An 18,847-nucleotide genomic window follows, 5' to 3' on the forward strand; every position below is an offset into this window, starting at 1 on the left:
TCATTTTGGCTGATCGGGAGGAAATTGTTGTAAAAACACCAACATTTAGCAGCTTTTCAAAGCAAGTTACACCAGAATACTAACAAAATTGGTTTCATGAATCAGGGCCATAATCTATAACTCTCTTGCACCACTCCAGTCTGTCCTCAACTATGCTGCTCGGCTAATCCACCTCTCTCCTTGCTACTCCCCTGCTTCTCCCCTCTGCAAATCCCTCCACTGGCTCCCAATTCCCCAACAAATCCAGTTCAAACTACTGATCTACAAAGCCATCCACAACCTGTCCCCTCCCTTTATCTCTGAACTTATCTCCCACTATCTTCCCTCACGTAATCTTTTATCCTCCCAAGACCTCCTGCTCTCCTCCACACTTATTCGTTCCTCACACAACCGCCTTCACGATTTCTCCCGAATATCCCCCATCCTCTGAAATTCCACACCTCAACACGTCCGGTTATCCACCACCCTCGAATCCTTCGGACGGAAGCTTTAAACCCATCTCTTCAGAAAAGCCAACAGCCTCACCAACCACCAGAGCTGCCGCCTCACCAACAACCAGAGCTGCCGCCTCACCAACCACCAGAGCTGCCGCCTCACCAACCACCAAAGCTGCCGCCTCACCAACCACCAGAGCTGCCGCCTCACCAACCACCAAAGCTGCCGCCTCACCAACCACCAGAGCTGCCGCCTCACCAACCACCAGAGCTGCCGCCTCACCAACCACCAGAGCTGCCGCCTCACCAACCACCAGAGCTGCCGCCTCACCAACCACCAGAGCTACCGCCTCACCAACCACCAGAGCTGCCGCCTCACCAACCACCAGAGCTGCCGCCTCACCAACCACCAGAGCTGCCGCCTCACCAACCACCAGAGCTGCCGCCTCACCAACCACCAGAGCTGCCGCCTCACCAACCACCAGAGCTGCCGCCTCACCAACCACCAGAGCTGCCGCCTCACCAACCACCAGAGCTGCCACCTCACCACCACCAGAGCTGCCACCTCACCACCACCAGAGCTGCCGCCTCACCAACCACCAGAGCGGCCGCCTCACCAACCACCAGAGCGGCCGCCTCACCACCACCAGAGCTGCCGCCTCACCACCACCAGAGCGGCCGCCTCCCCGACCTTCTGTCTCTTCCCCATTATCCCATAGAATGTAAGTCTGCAAGGACAGGGTCCTCTCCCCTCTGTACCAGTCTGTCATTGTAAATTTGTTTACTGTAAACGTTATCTATAACTCTGTACGCAACCCCCTTTCTCATGTACAGCACCATGGAATTAATGGTGCTATATAAATAAACATTATTATTATTATATTATTATTACTAGCTGAAGAGCCCGGCGTTGCCTGGGCATAGTAAATATCTGTGGTTAGTTATAGCACCTCACTTCTCTTATTTTCCCATCACGCCTCTCATTTTCCCCCTCACATCTCTCATTTTCTCCCTCACTCCTCTCATTCCCCCCTAACACTTGTCATTTCAACCTCAGATCTGTCATTTTCTGATCACTCCACTATTTTTCCTCACTTCTCTCATTTTGCACTCACACCTTTTCATTTTCACCTCACACCTAATTTTCACCTCATCACCTCAGTATATACATGTTTGTCATCTCCCTTATATATAGTATACATCTGTATGTCATCTCCTGTATATAGTATATACCTGTATGTCATCTCCCCTGTATATAGTATATACCTGCTGTGTGTCATCTCCCCTATATATATAGTATATACCTGAATGTCATCTCCTTCTATATATAGTATATACCTGTAGGTCATCTCCTCCTGTATATAGTATATACCTGTGTGTCATCTCCCCTGTATACAGTATATATCTGAGTGTCATCTCCTCCTGCATATAGTATATACCTGCATGTCATCTTCTATATATAGCATATACCTGTATGTCATCTCCTCCTGTATATAGTATATACCTGCATGTCATCTTCTATATATAGCATATACCTGTATGTCATCTCCTCCTGTATATAGTATATACCTGTATGTCATCTCCTCCTGTATATATATGTACCTATATGTCATCTCCTCCTCTATATAGTATATACCTGTGTGTCATCTCTCCTGTATATAGTATATATCTGTGTGTCATCTCCCCTGTATATAGTATATACCTGTGTGTCATCTCCTCCTGTATTAGACCTCGTTCACACGTTATTTGCTCAGTATTTTTACCTCAGTATTTGAAAGCTAAATTGGCAGCCTGATAAATCCCCAGCCAACAGGAAGCCCTCCCCCTGGCAGTATATATTAGCTCACGCATACACATAATAGACAGGTCATGTGACTGACAGCTGCCGTATTTCCTATATGGTACATTTGTTGTAGTTTGTCTGCTTATTAATCAGATTTTTATTTTTGAAGGATAATACCAGACTTGTGTGTGTTTTAGGGCAAGTTTCGTTTGTCAAGTTGTGTGTGTTGAGTTGCGTGTGGCGACATGCATGTAGCGACTTTTGTGAGATGAGTTTTGTGTAGCAACATGCGTGTAGCAACTTTTTGTGTGTCGAGTTACATGTGACAAGTTAGTGTAGCAAGTTGTGTGCAGCAAGTTTTGCGCATGGCGAGTTTTGCGCTTTGCGAGTATTATGTGTGGTGCCTTTTGAGTATGTGCAAGTTTTGTGTGAGGCAACTTTTGCATGTGTTGCAACTTTTGTGCATGTGGCAATTTTTCCGCGTGTGCAAGTTTTGCGTGTGGCGAGTTTTTCATGAGGAGAATTTTGCACTTGTGGCGAGTTTCGCAAGAGCCTAGTTTTTGCATGTGGCGAGTTTTGCAAGAGCCTAGTTTTTGCATGTGGCGAGTTCTGCGCGTGGTGAGTTTTGAGTGGCGACTTTTGTGTTTTGACTTTTATGTGGCGAGGTTGGTGTATTTGTGGTGAAATGTGTGCTGAGGGTAATATGTGTTCAAGCACGTGGTAGTGTGCGGCGCATTTTGTGTGTGTTCATATCCCCGTGTGTGGTGAGTATCCCATGTCGAGGCCCCACCTTAGCAACTGTACGGTATATACTCTTTGGCGCCATCGCTCTCATTCTTTAAGTCCCCCTTGTTCACATCTGGCAGCTGTCAATTTGCCTCCTACACTTTTCCTTTCATTTTTTCCCATTATGTAGATAGGGGCAAAATTGTTTTGTGAATTGGAAAGCGCGGGGTTAAAATTTCACCTCACAACATAGCCTATGACGCTCTCGGGGTCCAGACGTGTGACTGTGCAAAATTTTGTTGCTGTAGCTGCGACGCTTCCAACACTTTTCCTTTCACTTTTTCCCCATTATGTAGATAGGGGCAAAATTGTTTGGTGAATTGGAACTCACGGGGTTAAAATTTCACCTCACAACGAAGCCTATGACGCTCTCAGGGTCCCAACGTGTGACTGTGCAAAATTGTGTTTCTGTAGCTGCGACGCCTCCAACACTTTTCCTTTCACTTTTTTCCCCATTATGTAGATAGGAGCAAAATTGTTTGGTGAATTGGAACGCGCGGGGTTAAAATTTCACCTCACAACATAGCCTATGACGCTCTCGGGGTCCAGACGTGTGACTGTGCAAAATTTTGTTGCTGTAGCTGCGACGCTTCCAACACTTTTCCTTTCACTTTTTCCCCATTATGTAGATAGGGGCAAAATTGTTTGGTGAATTGGAACTCACGGGGTTAAAATTTCACCTCACAACGAAGCCTATGACGCTCTCGGGGTCCAGACGTGTGACTGTGCAAAATTTTGTGGCTGTAGCTGCGACGGTGCAGATGCCAATCCCGGACATACACACACACATACACACACACACATACACACACACATTCAGCTTTATATAGTAGATTTATATAAGGAAACCACAAACCTAAAAAGTAGCCAAAAGCAAAGTCTGATCTCACCCTTTCATATTTCAAGTCTTTATAAAAGCATTCTAAAATAGTTTGTGCCAAAATACAGGACACCATAATGGGAAAAATATCATCAATTAGGAAAGCTTTCCTTGCTTTCTCCAGAAAGCATATGGCAGTCACATAGTTTTAGATGTAAGGCAGCATTATTGCCCTAACGTGACGCTATAATCAAAATGAGGAAGACTGTATATCAGAGAAACTACTCAAGTGGTATTACAGGCACAGATAATGGCGCTCGTATAGACTTATTTCTAGACATCGGGCGTCTAACATGATTTCTTTCTTATGTTTGTACAATTGTTGTCTGAGCGCAAAACTGCGTGTAACCGGAGCACGAGCCTGACACTGAAGAAGGTGCACATTGTCCGTCTGACACATGAATTTACTAAATACGTCAGAAAAATATAAGCACTTTACTGAGAATGTTTAGCCAATGGTTTCAAGTAGTGATGAGCGAACGTGCTCGGATAAGGTGTTATACGCGCATGCTTGGGTGTTATCGGAGTGTCTCGGGAGTGCTCGTAGTTCTAGTCCCTGCAGCTGCACGACTCGCGGCTGTTAGACAGCCTGAACACATGTGGGGATCGCCTAACAGGAAACATGCAGCCGCGAGGACTCAACCATAATAATCGAGCACACCCAGGATGGAAGGAAATCCCTTCACGGTCAGTAATTTACTAACACCTTCCATCCATAGAGCCAAACTAAGGGTTTCTTACCTTGGCAACCTTATGATTCGCTGCGGTCTCATGTGAGGTATTTTTAAAGCCATCTTTGAGTTGCATAATAAAGAGATCATAACCTTCAGCACTAGACACATCGATCTTCTCCAGGCAAGCTGATAACAACTGCTGCACCTGTAATTCAGTCATATTAAAAGCCTCATTATCGTGTATCAGAATGAAAAGAGAAGACAGAGGTGGAAAACACAAGAGATACTGAATAAACCGAGCCATGCAAGAAAAAGCAGGAAAGTGGGGAAGCTAACCAGCGGCATACCAGAACTCTGAACGGGGCTTGGTGCACACTCGTGGCAAGTGTTAGCACTAGTGATGAGCGAACGTGCTCCGATAAGGTGTTATCCGAGCATGCTCGGGTGCTAACCGAATGACTTTGGCGTGCTCAAATAATATTTTCAAGTCCCAGCGCCTGCATGTCTCATGGCTGTTCGATAGCCGCAACACATGCAATGATTGTTTAAAAGGCAGACTGGACGCGAGGACTCGAAACATATGTTTTGCCCATGCCGAAGCCACTCGGATAGCATCACTAATTACCACCTATAACTTAACCACTTTTGGGCAGTCGAAGTTCTAAAACATCACCATATAGTAAAGCTACGGCACGTCATCATGTAGCTGCAGGAGCACAGAGACCGCTGTCACACACTGGCGAGCTGCCCAAACACAAGCCACAGCCTCATGCCTGATCGCTGTACATATGGCGCTTACAAGAGCTGTGCAAACAGCAGTAGGAAGCGCTAACAGCACTCCCTGCTCCTGACCCAGCAGTTATGTGGTCGCTGGGTGTGCTGCGTATAGCACAGGCAATAATAGGATTGCACTTCAGGTCTCCAAAGGGGCCTATTAAATAAAGTGAAGAAAAAAAAAAAGTTTAAAAAAAAAATGGAGGAAAAAAAACAAAACACCAAGTTCAAAGAAAAAAAATACACATTTGGTATTGCTGCATTCAGAAATGTACAAAAAAAATCCCATAAGTCAGTATTACTATTTTTGGCCGCTGCAGAATTGCCTCATTGCATTTTATATTGCCATCAAAACATCGTATCTACCCCAAAATGTTTTTTACATAGAAATTTCTGAATTTTTTTAACCACTTAGCGTATTTTTCAGACTATAAGATGCACTTTTTCCCCAAAAAATTTGGGAGGAAAATGGGGTGTGAGTTTTATAGTGCGAACGCAGGCTTACCTGGGGGTTATGGCAGAGGTGTGGCGATGCTCGCGGCGGTGGGCGGTGCGGAGTACACCTGAACAAGGTCCCCTCTTCAGGATGCCAGCAGCAGAAACGTGGATGCGGCCATCTTCCGGAAGACGTAGGCCAGCGGAGGCTTCAGGAAAATGTCCAATGGAGGCAGCACGTTGCAGATAGAAATCTCAGCGGCACTGCTTCAGGAAAATGGCCACCGAGATCTCAATCTGACGGCCATTTTCCTGAAGCCTCGGGCGGCCTACGGCTTCAGGAAGATGGCCACAAGGAAACCGGTGATGCTCTCTGCTCACCGTTTACACCGGGCCACGGCACCGCCACATTTCTGCTGCCACATCCTGAAGAAGGGACCCTGCTCAGGTGCACTCTGCACCGCCCACAGCCACAGCATCACTAAACCTCTGCCACCGCCAGCATCCTGAGGCTCGGACCTCACAGTCGACACAGGACCTGCAGCATCGCACGGGACTGCAGCAGTGCCCCACTTCTGCCGCCAGCTTCCTGAGGGAGGGACCCTGCCTTCTGTGTCCCCCCTGTACCACCGCCGACTCTCAGGTAATATACCTTAAATTCGAATAATAAGATGGACCCTCATCTTAAAAAAATCTTTTTCTGCTATTTTCCACCCCAAAATTTGGGGTGCATCTTATGGCCCGATGCATCTTATAGTGCTAAAAATACGGTAAATAAAAATAAACTATACATGTTGGGTGTCTCGTACGGAGCTGGAGAGTCATACTGCCAGGTCAGTCTTACCATATGGTGAACATGGTAAATAAAATACAATTGTGGAATTACACTTCTTGTAATTTCACCACACTTGGCATTGTTTGGCCATTTTGCAGTACACTATATGGTAAAATGAATGGTCCATTCAAAAGTACAACTTGTCCCACAAAAAACAAACCCTGAAACGGCTATATTGACGGCTATATTGACAGAATTATTTTTTTTAAAAAGCTATGGATCTTGGAAGAAGGGCAGGAAAAAAAAGAAAAAAAAATATCTGAAAACGGCCCAGGAGTGAATTGGTTAATATCGCCACAATGATTCAAGTAATTAATATTCTATTACTTCATGTAGACATGAACAAATAATCCTCGTTACAAGACATGCTATCACATCATGCAACCAGTGGGGGTATATGGAGTCGGCTCGGTACCTGATCCTGCTATACTATACACAGGGAAGGTGCCAGATGTGCCATACAGCAAGAAGCTGCCCATTACAACGGCGATCAGAGCTAGCCCCAATCTCTGCTGTTTAGCCCCTTAAAGAGAACCTGTCAAGTGAAAAAAAACACTAACCTGCAAATATGGGGTTAATCCATACATTAATAATTAGAGGCAGTGGGGCTCTTGATGTGAGTGCTGGGCAGGTTCAGAACGTTATTAATACAGATGAGACTCCAGTTCAAAACCCTCACACTGACATACAAAGCCATCCACAACCTGTCTCCTCCATACATCTGTGACATGGTCTCCCGGTACCTACCTACACGCGACCTCCGATCCTCCCAAGACCTCCTTCTCTACTCCCCTCTCATCTCTTCTTCCCATAACCGCATCCAAGACTTCTCCCGTGCTTCCCCCATACTCTGGAACTCTCTACCCCAACACATCAGACTTGCGCCTACCATAGAAACCTTCAAAAAGAACCTGAAGACTCATCTCTTCCGACAAGCCTACAGCCTGCAGTGATCCTCAACCTACTGAACCGCTGCACAGCCAGCTCTTCCCTCTCCTAGTGTATCCTCACCCACCCCCTGCAGACTGTGAGCCCTCGCGGGCAGGGTCCTCCCTCCTTATGTACTCGTGTGCCTTGTTATCTGCTCATGTTTAATGTATTTGTCTATATTTGCCCCGTATTCACATGTAAAGCGCCATGGAATAAATGGCGCTATAAAAATGTATAATAATAATAATAATGAGCAAATTTGATCGTGTCAGGGTTTATTCGGCAAGCTATAGCACTTACCGAATAATCTGCAGAGGGAACCTGGCTACATGGAGCGCGCTGGCTGATCAGCTGTTCGGTGTCGAGGCTGTGTGACAGTCACAACACATGTATGGAGAGCCCAACAATCAGAATCTCCATGCAGTGTCCTGACTGTCACACAGCCGCGACATCGAACAGCTGATCAGCCAGCGCGCTCCATGTAGCCAGGTTCCCTCTGCAGCTTATTCGGTAAGTGCTATAGCTTTCTGAATAAACCATGACCCGATCAAATTTGCTCATCTGTATTAACGTTCTGAACCTGCCCATCGCTCACATCAAGAGCCCCACTGCCGGGAGGAAGTGAGCTTTATCCCCATTCTACAGTGTTCAGCCACAGGGGTGGTGCTGGAGCGGGTTCAGTCACCACTCTGTCTAGAAAGCAGCGGCTGCAACCGTGCCCCGGCCAAAAGTTAAAGCCACCGGTCTCTAAGCACAGAGTGGTGACTCAAACCGTGGCATGGAACCGAGGAATATAGTTAACTAGATGGTGGCCCGATTCTAACGCATCGGGTATTCTAGAATATGCTTAGCCACGTAGTACATTGCCCGGCCACGTAGTACATTGCCCGGCCACGTAGTACATTGCCCGGCCACGTAGTACATTGCCCGGCCACGTAGTACATTGCCCGGCCACGTAGTACATTGCCCGGCCACGTAGTACATTGCCCGGCCACGTAGTACATTGCCCGGCCACGTAGTACATTGCCCGGCCACGTAGTACATTGCCCGGCCACGTAGTACATTGCCCGGCCACGTAGTACATTGCCCGGCCACGTAGTACATTGCCCGGCCACGTAGTACATTGCCCGGCCACGTAGTACATTGCCCGGCCACGTAGTACATTGCCCGGCCACGTAGTACATTGCCCGGCCACGTAGTACATTGCCCGGCCACGTAGTACATTGCCCGGCCACGTAGTACATTGCCCGGCCACGTAGTACATTGCCCGGCCACGTAGTACATTGCCCGGCCACGTAGTACATTGCCCGGCCACGTAGTACATTGCCCGGCCACGTAGTACATTGCCCGGCCACGTAGTACATTGCCCGGCCACGTAGTACATTGCCCGGCCACGTAGTACATTGCCCGGCCACGTAGTACATTGCCCGGCCACGTAGTACATTGCCCGGCCACGTAGTACATTGCCCGGCCACGTAGTACATTGCCCGGCCACGTAGTACATTGCCCGGCCACGTAGTACATTGCCCGGCCACGTAGTACATTGCCCGGCCACGTAGTACATTGCCCGGCCACGTAGTACATTGCCCGGCCACGTAGTACATTGCCCGGCCACGTAGTACATTGCCCGGCCACGTAGTACATTGCCCGGCCACGTAGTACATTGCCCGGCCACGTAGTACATTGCCCGGCCACGTAGTACATTGCCCGGCCACGTAGTACATTGCCCGGCCACGTAGTACATTGCCCGGCCACGTAGTACATTGCCCGGCCACGTAGTACATTGCCCGGCCACGTAGTACATTGCCCGGCCACGTAGTACATTGCCCGGCCACGTAGTACATTGCCCGGCCACGTAGTACATTGCCCGGCCACGTAGTACATTGCCCGGCCACGTAGTACATTGCCCGGCCACGTAGTACATTGCCCGGCCACGTAGTACATTGCCCGGCCACGTAGTACATTGCCCGGCCACGTAGTACATTGCCCGGCCACGTAGTACATTGCCCGGCCACGTAGTACATTGCCCGGCCACGTAGTACATTGCCCGGCCACGTAGTACATTGCCCGGCCACGTAGTACATTGCCCGGCCACGTAGTACATTGCCCGGCCACGTAGTACATTGCCCGGCCACGTAGTACATTGCCCGGCCACGTAGTACATTGCCCGGCCACGTAGTACATTGCCCGGCCACGTAGTACATTGCCCGGCCACGTAGTACATTGCCCGGCCACGTAGTACATTGCCCGGCCACGTAGTACATTGCCCGGCCACGTAGTACATTGCCCGGCCACGTAGTACATTGCCCGGCCACGTAGTACATTGCCCGGCCACGTAGTACATTGCCCGGCCACGTAGTACATTGCCCGGCCACGTAGTACATTGCCCGGCCACGTAGTACATTGCCCGGCCACGTAGTACATTGCCCGGCCACGTAGTACATTGCCCGGCCACGTAGTACATTGCCCGGCCACGTAGTACATTGCCCGGCCACGTAGTACATTGCCCGGCCACGTAGTACATTGCCCGGCCACGTAGTACATTGCCCGGCCACGTAGTACATTGCCCGGCCACGTAGTACATTGCCCGGCCACGTAGTACATTGCCCGGCCACGTAGTACATTGCCCGGCCACGTAGTACATTGCCCGGCCACGTAGTACATTGCCCGGCCACGTAGTACATTGCCCGGCCACGTAGTACATTGCCCGGCCACGTAGTACATTGCCCGGCCACGTAGTACATTGCCCGGCCACGTAGTACATTGCCCGGCCACGTAGTACATTGCCCGGCCACGTAGTACATTGCCCGGCCACGTAGTACATTGCCCGGCCACGTAGTACATTGCCCGGCCACGTAGTACATTGCCCGGCCACGTAGTACATTGCCCGGCCACGTAGTACATTGCCCGGCCACGTAGTACATTGCCCGGCCACGTAGTACATTGCCCGGCCACGTAGTACATTGCCCGGCCACGTAGTACATTGCCCGGCCACGTAGTACATTGCCCGGCCACGTAGTACATTGCCCGGCCACGTAGTACATTGCCCGGCCACGTAGTACATTGCCCGGCCACGTAGTACATTGCCCAGCCACGTAGTATATTGCCCAGCCACGTAGTATATTGCCCAGCCACATAGTACATTGCCCAGCCACATAGTACATTGCCCAGCCACATAGTACATTGCCCAGCCACATAGTACATTGCCCAGCCACATAGTACATTGCCCAGCCACATAGTACATTGCCCAGCCACATAGTACATTGCCCAGCCACATAGTACATTGCCCAGCCACATAGTACATTGCCCAGCCACATAGTATATTGCCCAGCCACGTAGTATATTGCCCAGCCACGTATGTAACATGTTAAAAAAGACTTAAAATAAAAAATGAAGATATACCTGGCGCTTGTGTGCGGTGCACGCAGCAGCTTCCGATCCCAGGGTTGGTATGAGGGCAGGACCTGTGATGACGTCACTGTCACATGACCGTGACGTCATGGAAGGTCCTTCTCGCATAGTATCCTTGCCCCCGGAACCTGCCGCTTGCACTGCCGAGGACAGCGCGCACGTCGGAGGGTGAGAATAACTTTTTTTATTATTATTATTTGTAACATTAGATCTTTTTACTATTGATGCTGCATATGCATCAATCGTTAAAAGTTGGTCACACAGGGTTAATAGCTGCGTTAATGGAGTGCGTTACACCGCGGCATAACACGGTCCATTAACGCTGCCATTAACCATGTGTGAGGGCTGACTGGAGGAGAGTATGGAATGGGCGCTGACTGCGGGGAGGAAGGAGCAGCCATTTTACCGCCGGATTGTGCCCGTCGCTGATTAATCGTGGCTGTTTTGCCGCGACCAATGAATATCCGTGACAGACAGAAGGACAGACAGAAAGACGGAAGTGACCCTTAGACAATTATATAGGAGATTTCCTCCCGGTAGCCAAACTCTCATTGTGGGAGTCAGGCAAACTCAGAATGAGGGTTGATAGTATTTTTTTACGTGACAGGTTCCCTTAAACAAATTAAAATGATGAAACTGCAATTATCAAATCACCAAAAATTGACAAAAAAAGCACTAAAAAGTGATCAAAATATCATATGTACCCCAAAATAGTAACTTTAAAAAATGAAAACGCTGCATGCACAAAAATGCCCTCATACTGGGGCAAACGAAAAAAAACAAGTATAAATTGTCAGAAAACAGTGACACAAACACATACAAGAAAAAATAAATATACACACATACAACATACAACCTTAGACAAACCCCACTCCCACCCAGCAAAAAAAAAAAAAAAAGGGAAAAATTGTAAGGGTTTTTTCACCATCTCACTTCAATTGGAATGGTCTCCCCATTTTTAGTATATAGTATATAAAATGAATGGCATCATCTTGAGCACAAAAAAAAAAAAATCATAAGGCTATGTTGAATGAGAAATAAAAAAAAGTAATGACTCTTGAAGGGGAGGGAAAAAAACAAACATGCAAAAATTGACAGAATGGGTTATAAAACAAATGAGAACATTTCATGTCAAACAGATATAAAAGTAAAATGATGCAAATTCACCAGGAAAAACAATTCAGAGAGAAATACACCATAAATACGGTGTCAAAAATTACAAAATCAAACAGTGTGCGGTAAATGGGAAAGACTCCCTTTCTCTGGGCACAGTACGCCGGCAAGCTCCGTGCTCTGAGAAATAAGCTGGCCTTACCTCAGTAACCGGCAATTCAAGTTGGACTACATCTTCTGATTTGGAGACTGGAGTCTGAAGTGCGGTGTCTAATAATAAAATGCCATTGAGATCCTTCCGACAACCCACTGCATAGTCATCCACAAAGATAACTTTATCCACAGTTAGGAAATACTGACACTTCACACGACCGCCAGGCTTTGCTGTTGAATACACAAAAATAAAATATTTTAGAATAAAACAAGTATAGATAAATATAAATTTAGAACAAAAGCTGAAATTCCAATTATTCATTAAAGAATGATTGTTAGCTATGATCACTTTGTACCAAACAAAATATTTCCAGGGCACTGAGTAATAACACTGATCACTGCGGACAGGTGACCCTACCAAGTCAGGTGTGGTCCGTTTTTGCTCTCGCACCGACGTCACATAGGTGAAGTGAGTTCATTGGCTGTGAACTTTATTCCCTGTCTGACGGCACCGCGAGCAGGAGAACTTTCTCACACTTGTGGTGCCCTCAGACAGGGAATAGCAGTTCAAACAAAGACACTGAGCACACGGTGATCAGTGTGTCTGCTGGATGACGGGCTGCATAGTCGCATCATGCTTCCTGACATCTAGAGGTATCAGCTGGACCCGTTGTGGGACAAATGGATTTAAAGCATCTCTGTGAAAAGGTGAGCAATACTGTTTGTTTCTACCACTTTCGCAGATGACGATGGCATTGAGGGAGTAGGCAATTTTGTAAGTATGGTTTAATTCAGATTAAAGGAGTGTCTTTTTTTCAATTAAAGGACTTTTTTCTGGGTGTCTGTTTTCTTACAATGGGACTATGGGGTTAGAAATGGGGGCGTCTTATTGACCCCTCTCCATTACTAACCTCGGGGCTTGATGTCACCTGTTATAATCAACCCCACAACTCCACTTGCCACCACTACAGAGCAAGTGGGAACAGCGAGGCTAAGTGCCAGAATTGGGGCATCTTAGAGATGTGCCTTTTCTGAGGCGGCTGAGAGCTGATGTTTTTAGCCCGGGGTGGGGTCAGTATCCATGGCCCCTTCCTATGCTATTAATATCAGCCCACAGCTGTCCGCATAGCCGTGATGGTTATTAATTATAGGGGGACCCCACGTTATTTATTTAATACCCAGTAAAGGCTAATTATACAGCTGTGAGCTGATATTAATAGCCTGAGAAGCTCCATGGGTATTACCCCCTACCCAGACTATAAACATCCGCCCCCAGCCGTCGGCTTTCCCTCTGCTGGTTACGAAAATTGCGCAGGAGCCCACAACATTTTTTCCCGAAAAACAATCTATTATTAAATACATGTACAGTAAGCTACACTGCACTAATTGTATTTGTCACTGACATCTATATACTGTAGCTACCTATTCTGTCTTTACTGTATGTAATCCATCCCTTCTATCCTGTTGGCTCCCACAATGATTTTACAGAACATGGCAGATGTATTACCGGGTTTTCCTCTATGTAAAACACATACATACATTATAAATATATATATATATATATATATATATATATATATATATATATATATATATATATGTATTGTGCCCCGATTCTAATGCATTGGGTATTCTACAATATTCATCGCCATGGCAACCATTATGACATCTACGTCGATACTGTGCTCGTCGCTGAATTAGAAACGTGAGATTTCTACGTCCTTTATGACATCGTCGCTGTGCCCGTTGCTGATTGGTCGAGGCCTGGCGGCCTCGACCAATCAGAGACGCGGGATTTCTACGTCGATGCTGAGCCGGAATTTCCAGGACAGACAGACAGACAGAAAAACCCTTAGACAATTAGATATATATATAGATATAGATATAGATATAGATATATATAGATATATATATAGATATATACATATATATACACAATATATATATATACACTAGACTGTGGACCGATTCGAACGCATCGGGTATTCTAGAATATGCATGTCCCTGTAATATATGGACAATGATGATTCCAGAATTCGCGGCAGACTGTGTCCGTCGCTGATTGATCGAGGCAACCTTTATGACATCGTCGCCATGGCAAACATTATGACATCATCGTCGCTGTGCCCGTTGCTGATTGGTCGAGGCCTGGCGGCCTCGACCAATCAGAGAGCCGGGATTTCCAGGACAGACAGACAGACAGACAGACAGACGGAAAAACCCTTAGACAATTATATATATAGATATACAAAAAGGCAAAAGAAGGCAGCACTCCAATAAAATCCAAAGTGAAAAAAAGTGAGGTTTATTCAGCCCACATCTTTATGCAGCGACGTTTCGGCTCACAGTGTGTGTGTGTGTGTGTGTGTGTGTGTGTGTGTGTGTGTATATACACACACACACACACACACACACATACACATACATACATACATACATACACACGCATCGGGTATTCTAGAATATGTAGTTTATTTATGAAGATTTTAGAATACATTGAATACACAGGATTCGGCCGGTCACAACCAATTATGCACAGCCCACGCAGGATACTGCACAGCCCACGCAGGATACTGCACAGCCCACGCAGGATACTGCACAGCCCACGCAGGATACTGCACAGCCCACGCAGGATACTGCACAGCCCACGCAGGATACTGCACAGCCCACGCAGGATACTGCACAGCCCACGCAGGATATAGCAATGTGGGCATCATATCTAAAGAATTAGAAAATAAAACTCATTGAAACTAAAAAAAAAAAAAAGAATTAAAATAAAAAATAGTTACGGTATATACTCACCTTCCGTTGGCCCCCGGATCCAGCCGAGACGTTTACCGATGCTCCTCGCGTGCTCCGGTCTCAAGAGTGCATTGCGATCTCGCGAGATGATGATGATGTAGCGGTCTCGCGAGACCGCTACGTCATCATCTCGCGAGATCGCAGTGTATGGAGCGGTCACCGGAGCGTCGCGAGGAGCGGGAAAGGCCTGTTCTGGATCCGAGGGGACAACGGATGGAGAGTATAACTTTTTTATTTTTTTAAATTATCTATATATATATAATTGCCTAAGGGTTTTTCCGTCTGTCTGTCTGTCTGTCTGTCTGTCTGTCTGTCTGTCTGTCTGTCTGTCTGTCTGTCTGTCTGTCTGTCTGTCTGTCTGTCTGTCTGTCCTGGAAATCCCGGCTCTCTGATTGGTCGAGTCCGCCAGGCCTCGACCAATCAGAGACCGGCACAGCATCGACGAAGAAATCCCACGACTCTGATTGGTCGAGGCCGCCACTTCTGTATTGATCAGTCCTCCTGACACTTCTGTATTGATCAGTCCTCCTGACACCTCTATATTGATCAGTCCTCCTGACACTTCTATATTGATCAGTCCTCCTGACACTTCAATATTGATCAGTCCTCCTGACACTTCTATATTGATCAGTCCTCCTGACACCTCTATATTGATCAGTCCTCCTGACACTTCTATATTGATCAGTCCTCCTGACACTTCTATATTGATCAGTCCTCCTGACACTTCAATATTGATCAGTCCTCCTGACACTTCAATATTGATCAGTCCTCCTGACACTTCTATATTGATCAGTCCTCCTGACACTTCTATATTGATCAGTCCTCCTGACACTTCTATATTGATCAGTCCTCCTGACACTTCTATATTGATCAGTCCTCCTGACACTTCTATATTGATCAGTCCTCCTGACACTTCTATATTGATCAGTCCTCCTGACACTTCAATATTGATCAGTCCTCCTGACACTTCAATATTGATCAGTCCTCTTGACACTTCAATATTGATCAGTCCTCCTGACACTTCAATATTGATCAGTCCTCCTGATACCTCTATATTGATCAGTCCTCCTGACACTTCTATATTGATCAGTCCTCCTGATACCTCTATATTGATCAGTCCTCCTGACACTTCTATATTGATCAGTCCTCCTGATACCTCTATATTGATCAGTCCTCCGGACATTCTATATTGAACAGTTCTCCTGATACCTCTATATTGATCAGTCCTCCTGACACTTCTATATTGATCAGTCCTCCTGACACTTCTATATTGATCAGTCCTCCTGTCACTTCTATATTGATCAGTCCTCCTGACACTTCTATATTGATCAGTCCTCCAGACACTTCTATATTGATCAGTCCTCCTGACACTTCTATATTGATCAGTCCTCCTGATACCTCTATATTGATCAGTCCTCCTGACACTTCTATATTGATCAGTCCTCCTGATACCTCTATATTGATCAGTCCTCCTGACATTCTATATTGATCAGTCCTCCTGACACTTCTATATTGATCAGTCCTCCTGATACCTCTATATTGATCAGTCCTCCTGACACTTCTATATTGATCAGTCCTCCTGACACTTCTATATTGATCAGTCCTCCTGATACCTCTATATTGATCAGTCCTCCTGACACTTCTATATTGATCAGTCCTCCTGACACTTCTATATTGATCAGTCCTCCTGACACTTCTATATTGATCAGTCCTCCTGACACTTCTATATTGATCAGTCCTCCTGACACTTCTATATTGATCAGTCCTCCTGATGCCTCTATATTGATCAGTCCTCCTGACACTTCAATATTGATCAGTCCTCCTGATGCCTCTATATTGATCAGTCCTCCTGATGCCTCTATATTGATCAGTCCTCCTGACACTTCTATATTGATCAGTCCTCCTGACACTTCTATATTGATCAGTCCTCCTGATGCCTCTATATTGATCAGTCCTCCTGATGCCTCTATATTGATCAGTCCTCCTGACACTTCTATATTGATCAGTCCTCCTGACACTTCTATATTGATCAGTCCTCCTGACACTTCTATATTGATCAGTCCTCCTGACACTTCTATATTGATCAGTCCTCCTGACACTTCTATATTGATCAGTCCTCCTGACACTTCTATATTGATCAGTCCTCCTGACACTTCTATATTGATCAGTCCTCCTGACACTTCTATATTGATCAGTCCTCCTGACACTTCTATATTGATCAGTCCTCCTGACACTTCTATATTGATCAGTCCTCCTGACACTTCTATATTGATCAGTCCTCCTGACACTTCTATATTGATCAGTCCTCCTGATACCACTATATTGATCAGTCCTCCTGACACTTCTATATTGATCAGTCCTCCTGATACCTCTATATTGATCAGTCGTCCTGACATTCTATATTGATCAGTCCTCCTGACACTTCTATATTGATCAGTCCTCCTGATACCTCTATATTGATCAGTCCACCTGACACTTCTATATTGATCAGTCCTCCTGACACTTCTATATTGATCAGTCCTCCTGATACCTCTATATTGATCAGTCCTCCTGACACTTCTATATTGATCAGTCCTCCTGACACTTCTATATTGATCAGTCCTCCTGACACTTCTATATAATAATAATAATAATAATTTTTATTTATATAGCGCCAACACTATATTGATCAGTCCTCCTGACACTTCTATATTGATCAGTCCTCCTGATACCTCTATATTGATCAGTCCTCCTGACACTTCTATATTGATCAGTCCTCCTGACACTTCTATATTCCTAATCCTAATCTATATATACCAATCAGAGACCGGCACAGCATCGACGTAGAAATCCCGTGTCTGATTGGTCGAGTCCGCCAGGCCTCGACCAATCAGCAACGGGCACAGCGACGATGTCATAAAGGACGTAGACATCTCACGTTGCTGATTCAGCGACGGGCACAGTATCGACGTAGATGTCATAATGGTTGCCATGGCGACGATGATGTCATAAAGGTTGCCTCGACCAATCAGCGACGGGCACAGTGTGCCGCGAATTCTGGAATCATCATTGTCCATATACTACGGGGACATGCATATTCTAGAATACCCGATGCGTTAGAATCGGGCCACAATCTAGTTTTTAATATTAGATATTTTTACTATTGATGCAGCATCAATAGTAAAAAGTTGGTTACACAGGGTTAAGAGCAGTGTTAACAGAGTGCATTACACCGCGGCCCGTTAACGCTACCATTAACCGTGTGTGAACGCTGACTGCGGGGAGTAAGGAGCTGCCATTTTGCTGCAGGACTGTGCCCGTCGCTGATTAGTCGTGGCAAAACAGCCACGACCAATCAGCGACCTGGGATTTCCATTAGACAGACAGAAAGACGGAAGTGACCCTTAGACATTATATATATATATATATATATATACTAGATTGTGGCCCGATTCTAACGCATCGGGTATTCTAGAATATGCATGTCCCCTGAAGACACAAAAGAGAATAGTAAAACCAAAAACACTCAGTTTGAAAAAATGTTGCAGTAATCCGCAAGTGCTAGTAAAAGATGTAAAAAAACAGGGTATTTGGTTGATACGTTTTTTGCAAAAAATGTATACTAAGCTGCTCTACCAATCTTCACGGTATACCCTTATCAGAGCAGTCCTAACTAATGTATGCAATCCCTATCTGATGTATTTAAAAACCTGATCATCTGTATATAACCTGTGTGAACAGGGTTCAGAGAGGAAAAATCCATGTGCGCATACAGGGTAGAACAGCATTTGTGCAGATAGCCCAAGAGGCGTGGTGGAACTCCCCAGTCTTGTAGACACAAGAGAACAATTATGGAAA

At 46.2% G+C, this 18,847-nt stretch overlaps 1 protein-coding gene across 5 annotated transcripts in view; it reads right to left on the reverse strand.

Annotated features, from left to right (window-relative positions):
* The window catches only part of BIRC6 (baculoviral IAP repeat containing 6), a 403,914-nt gene that overhangs the window by 339,737 nt on the left and 45,330 nt on the right, over positions 1 to 18,847 (reverse strand). For all 5 annotated transcript variants that reach the window (XM_069769115.1, XM_069769114.1, XM_069769117.1 and 2 more), the window contains exons 2-3: positions 12,258 to 12,439; positions 4,625 to 4,762 (exon numbers count right to left, since the gene is read on the reverse strand). In XM_069769115.1, coding sequence (XP_069625216.1) covers positions 4,625 to 4,762; positions 12,258 to 12,439 — 320 coding nt within the window. The remainder of the gene's footprint in view (positions 1 to 4,624; positions 4,763 to 12,257; positions 12,440 to 18,847) is intronic.

The sequence above is a fragment of the Ranitomeya imitator genome, chromosome 5 (genome assembly GCF_032444005.1).
Source record: "Ranitomeya imitator isolate aRanImi1 chromosome 5, aRanImi1.pri, whole genome shotgun sequence".
In the NCBI taxonomy this organism is placed as follows: Eukaryota; Metazoa; Chordata; class Amphibia; order Anura; family Dendrobatidae; genus Ranitomeya; species Ranitomeya imitator.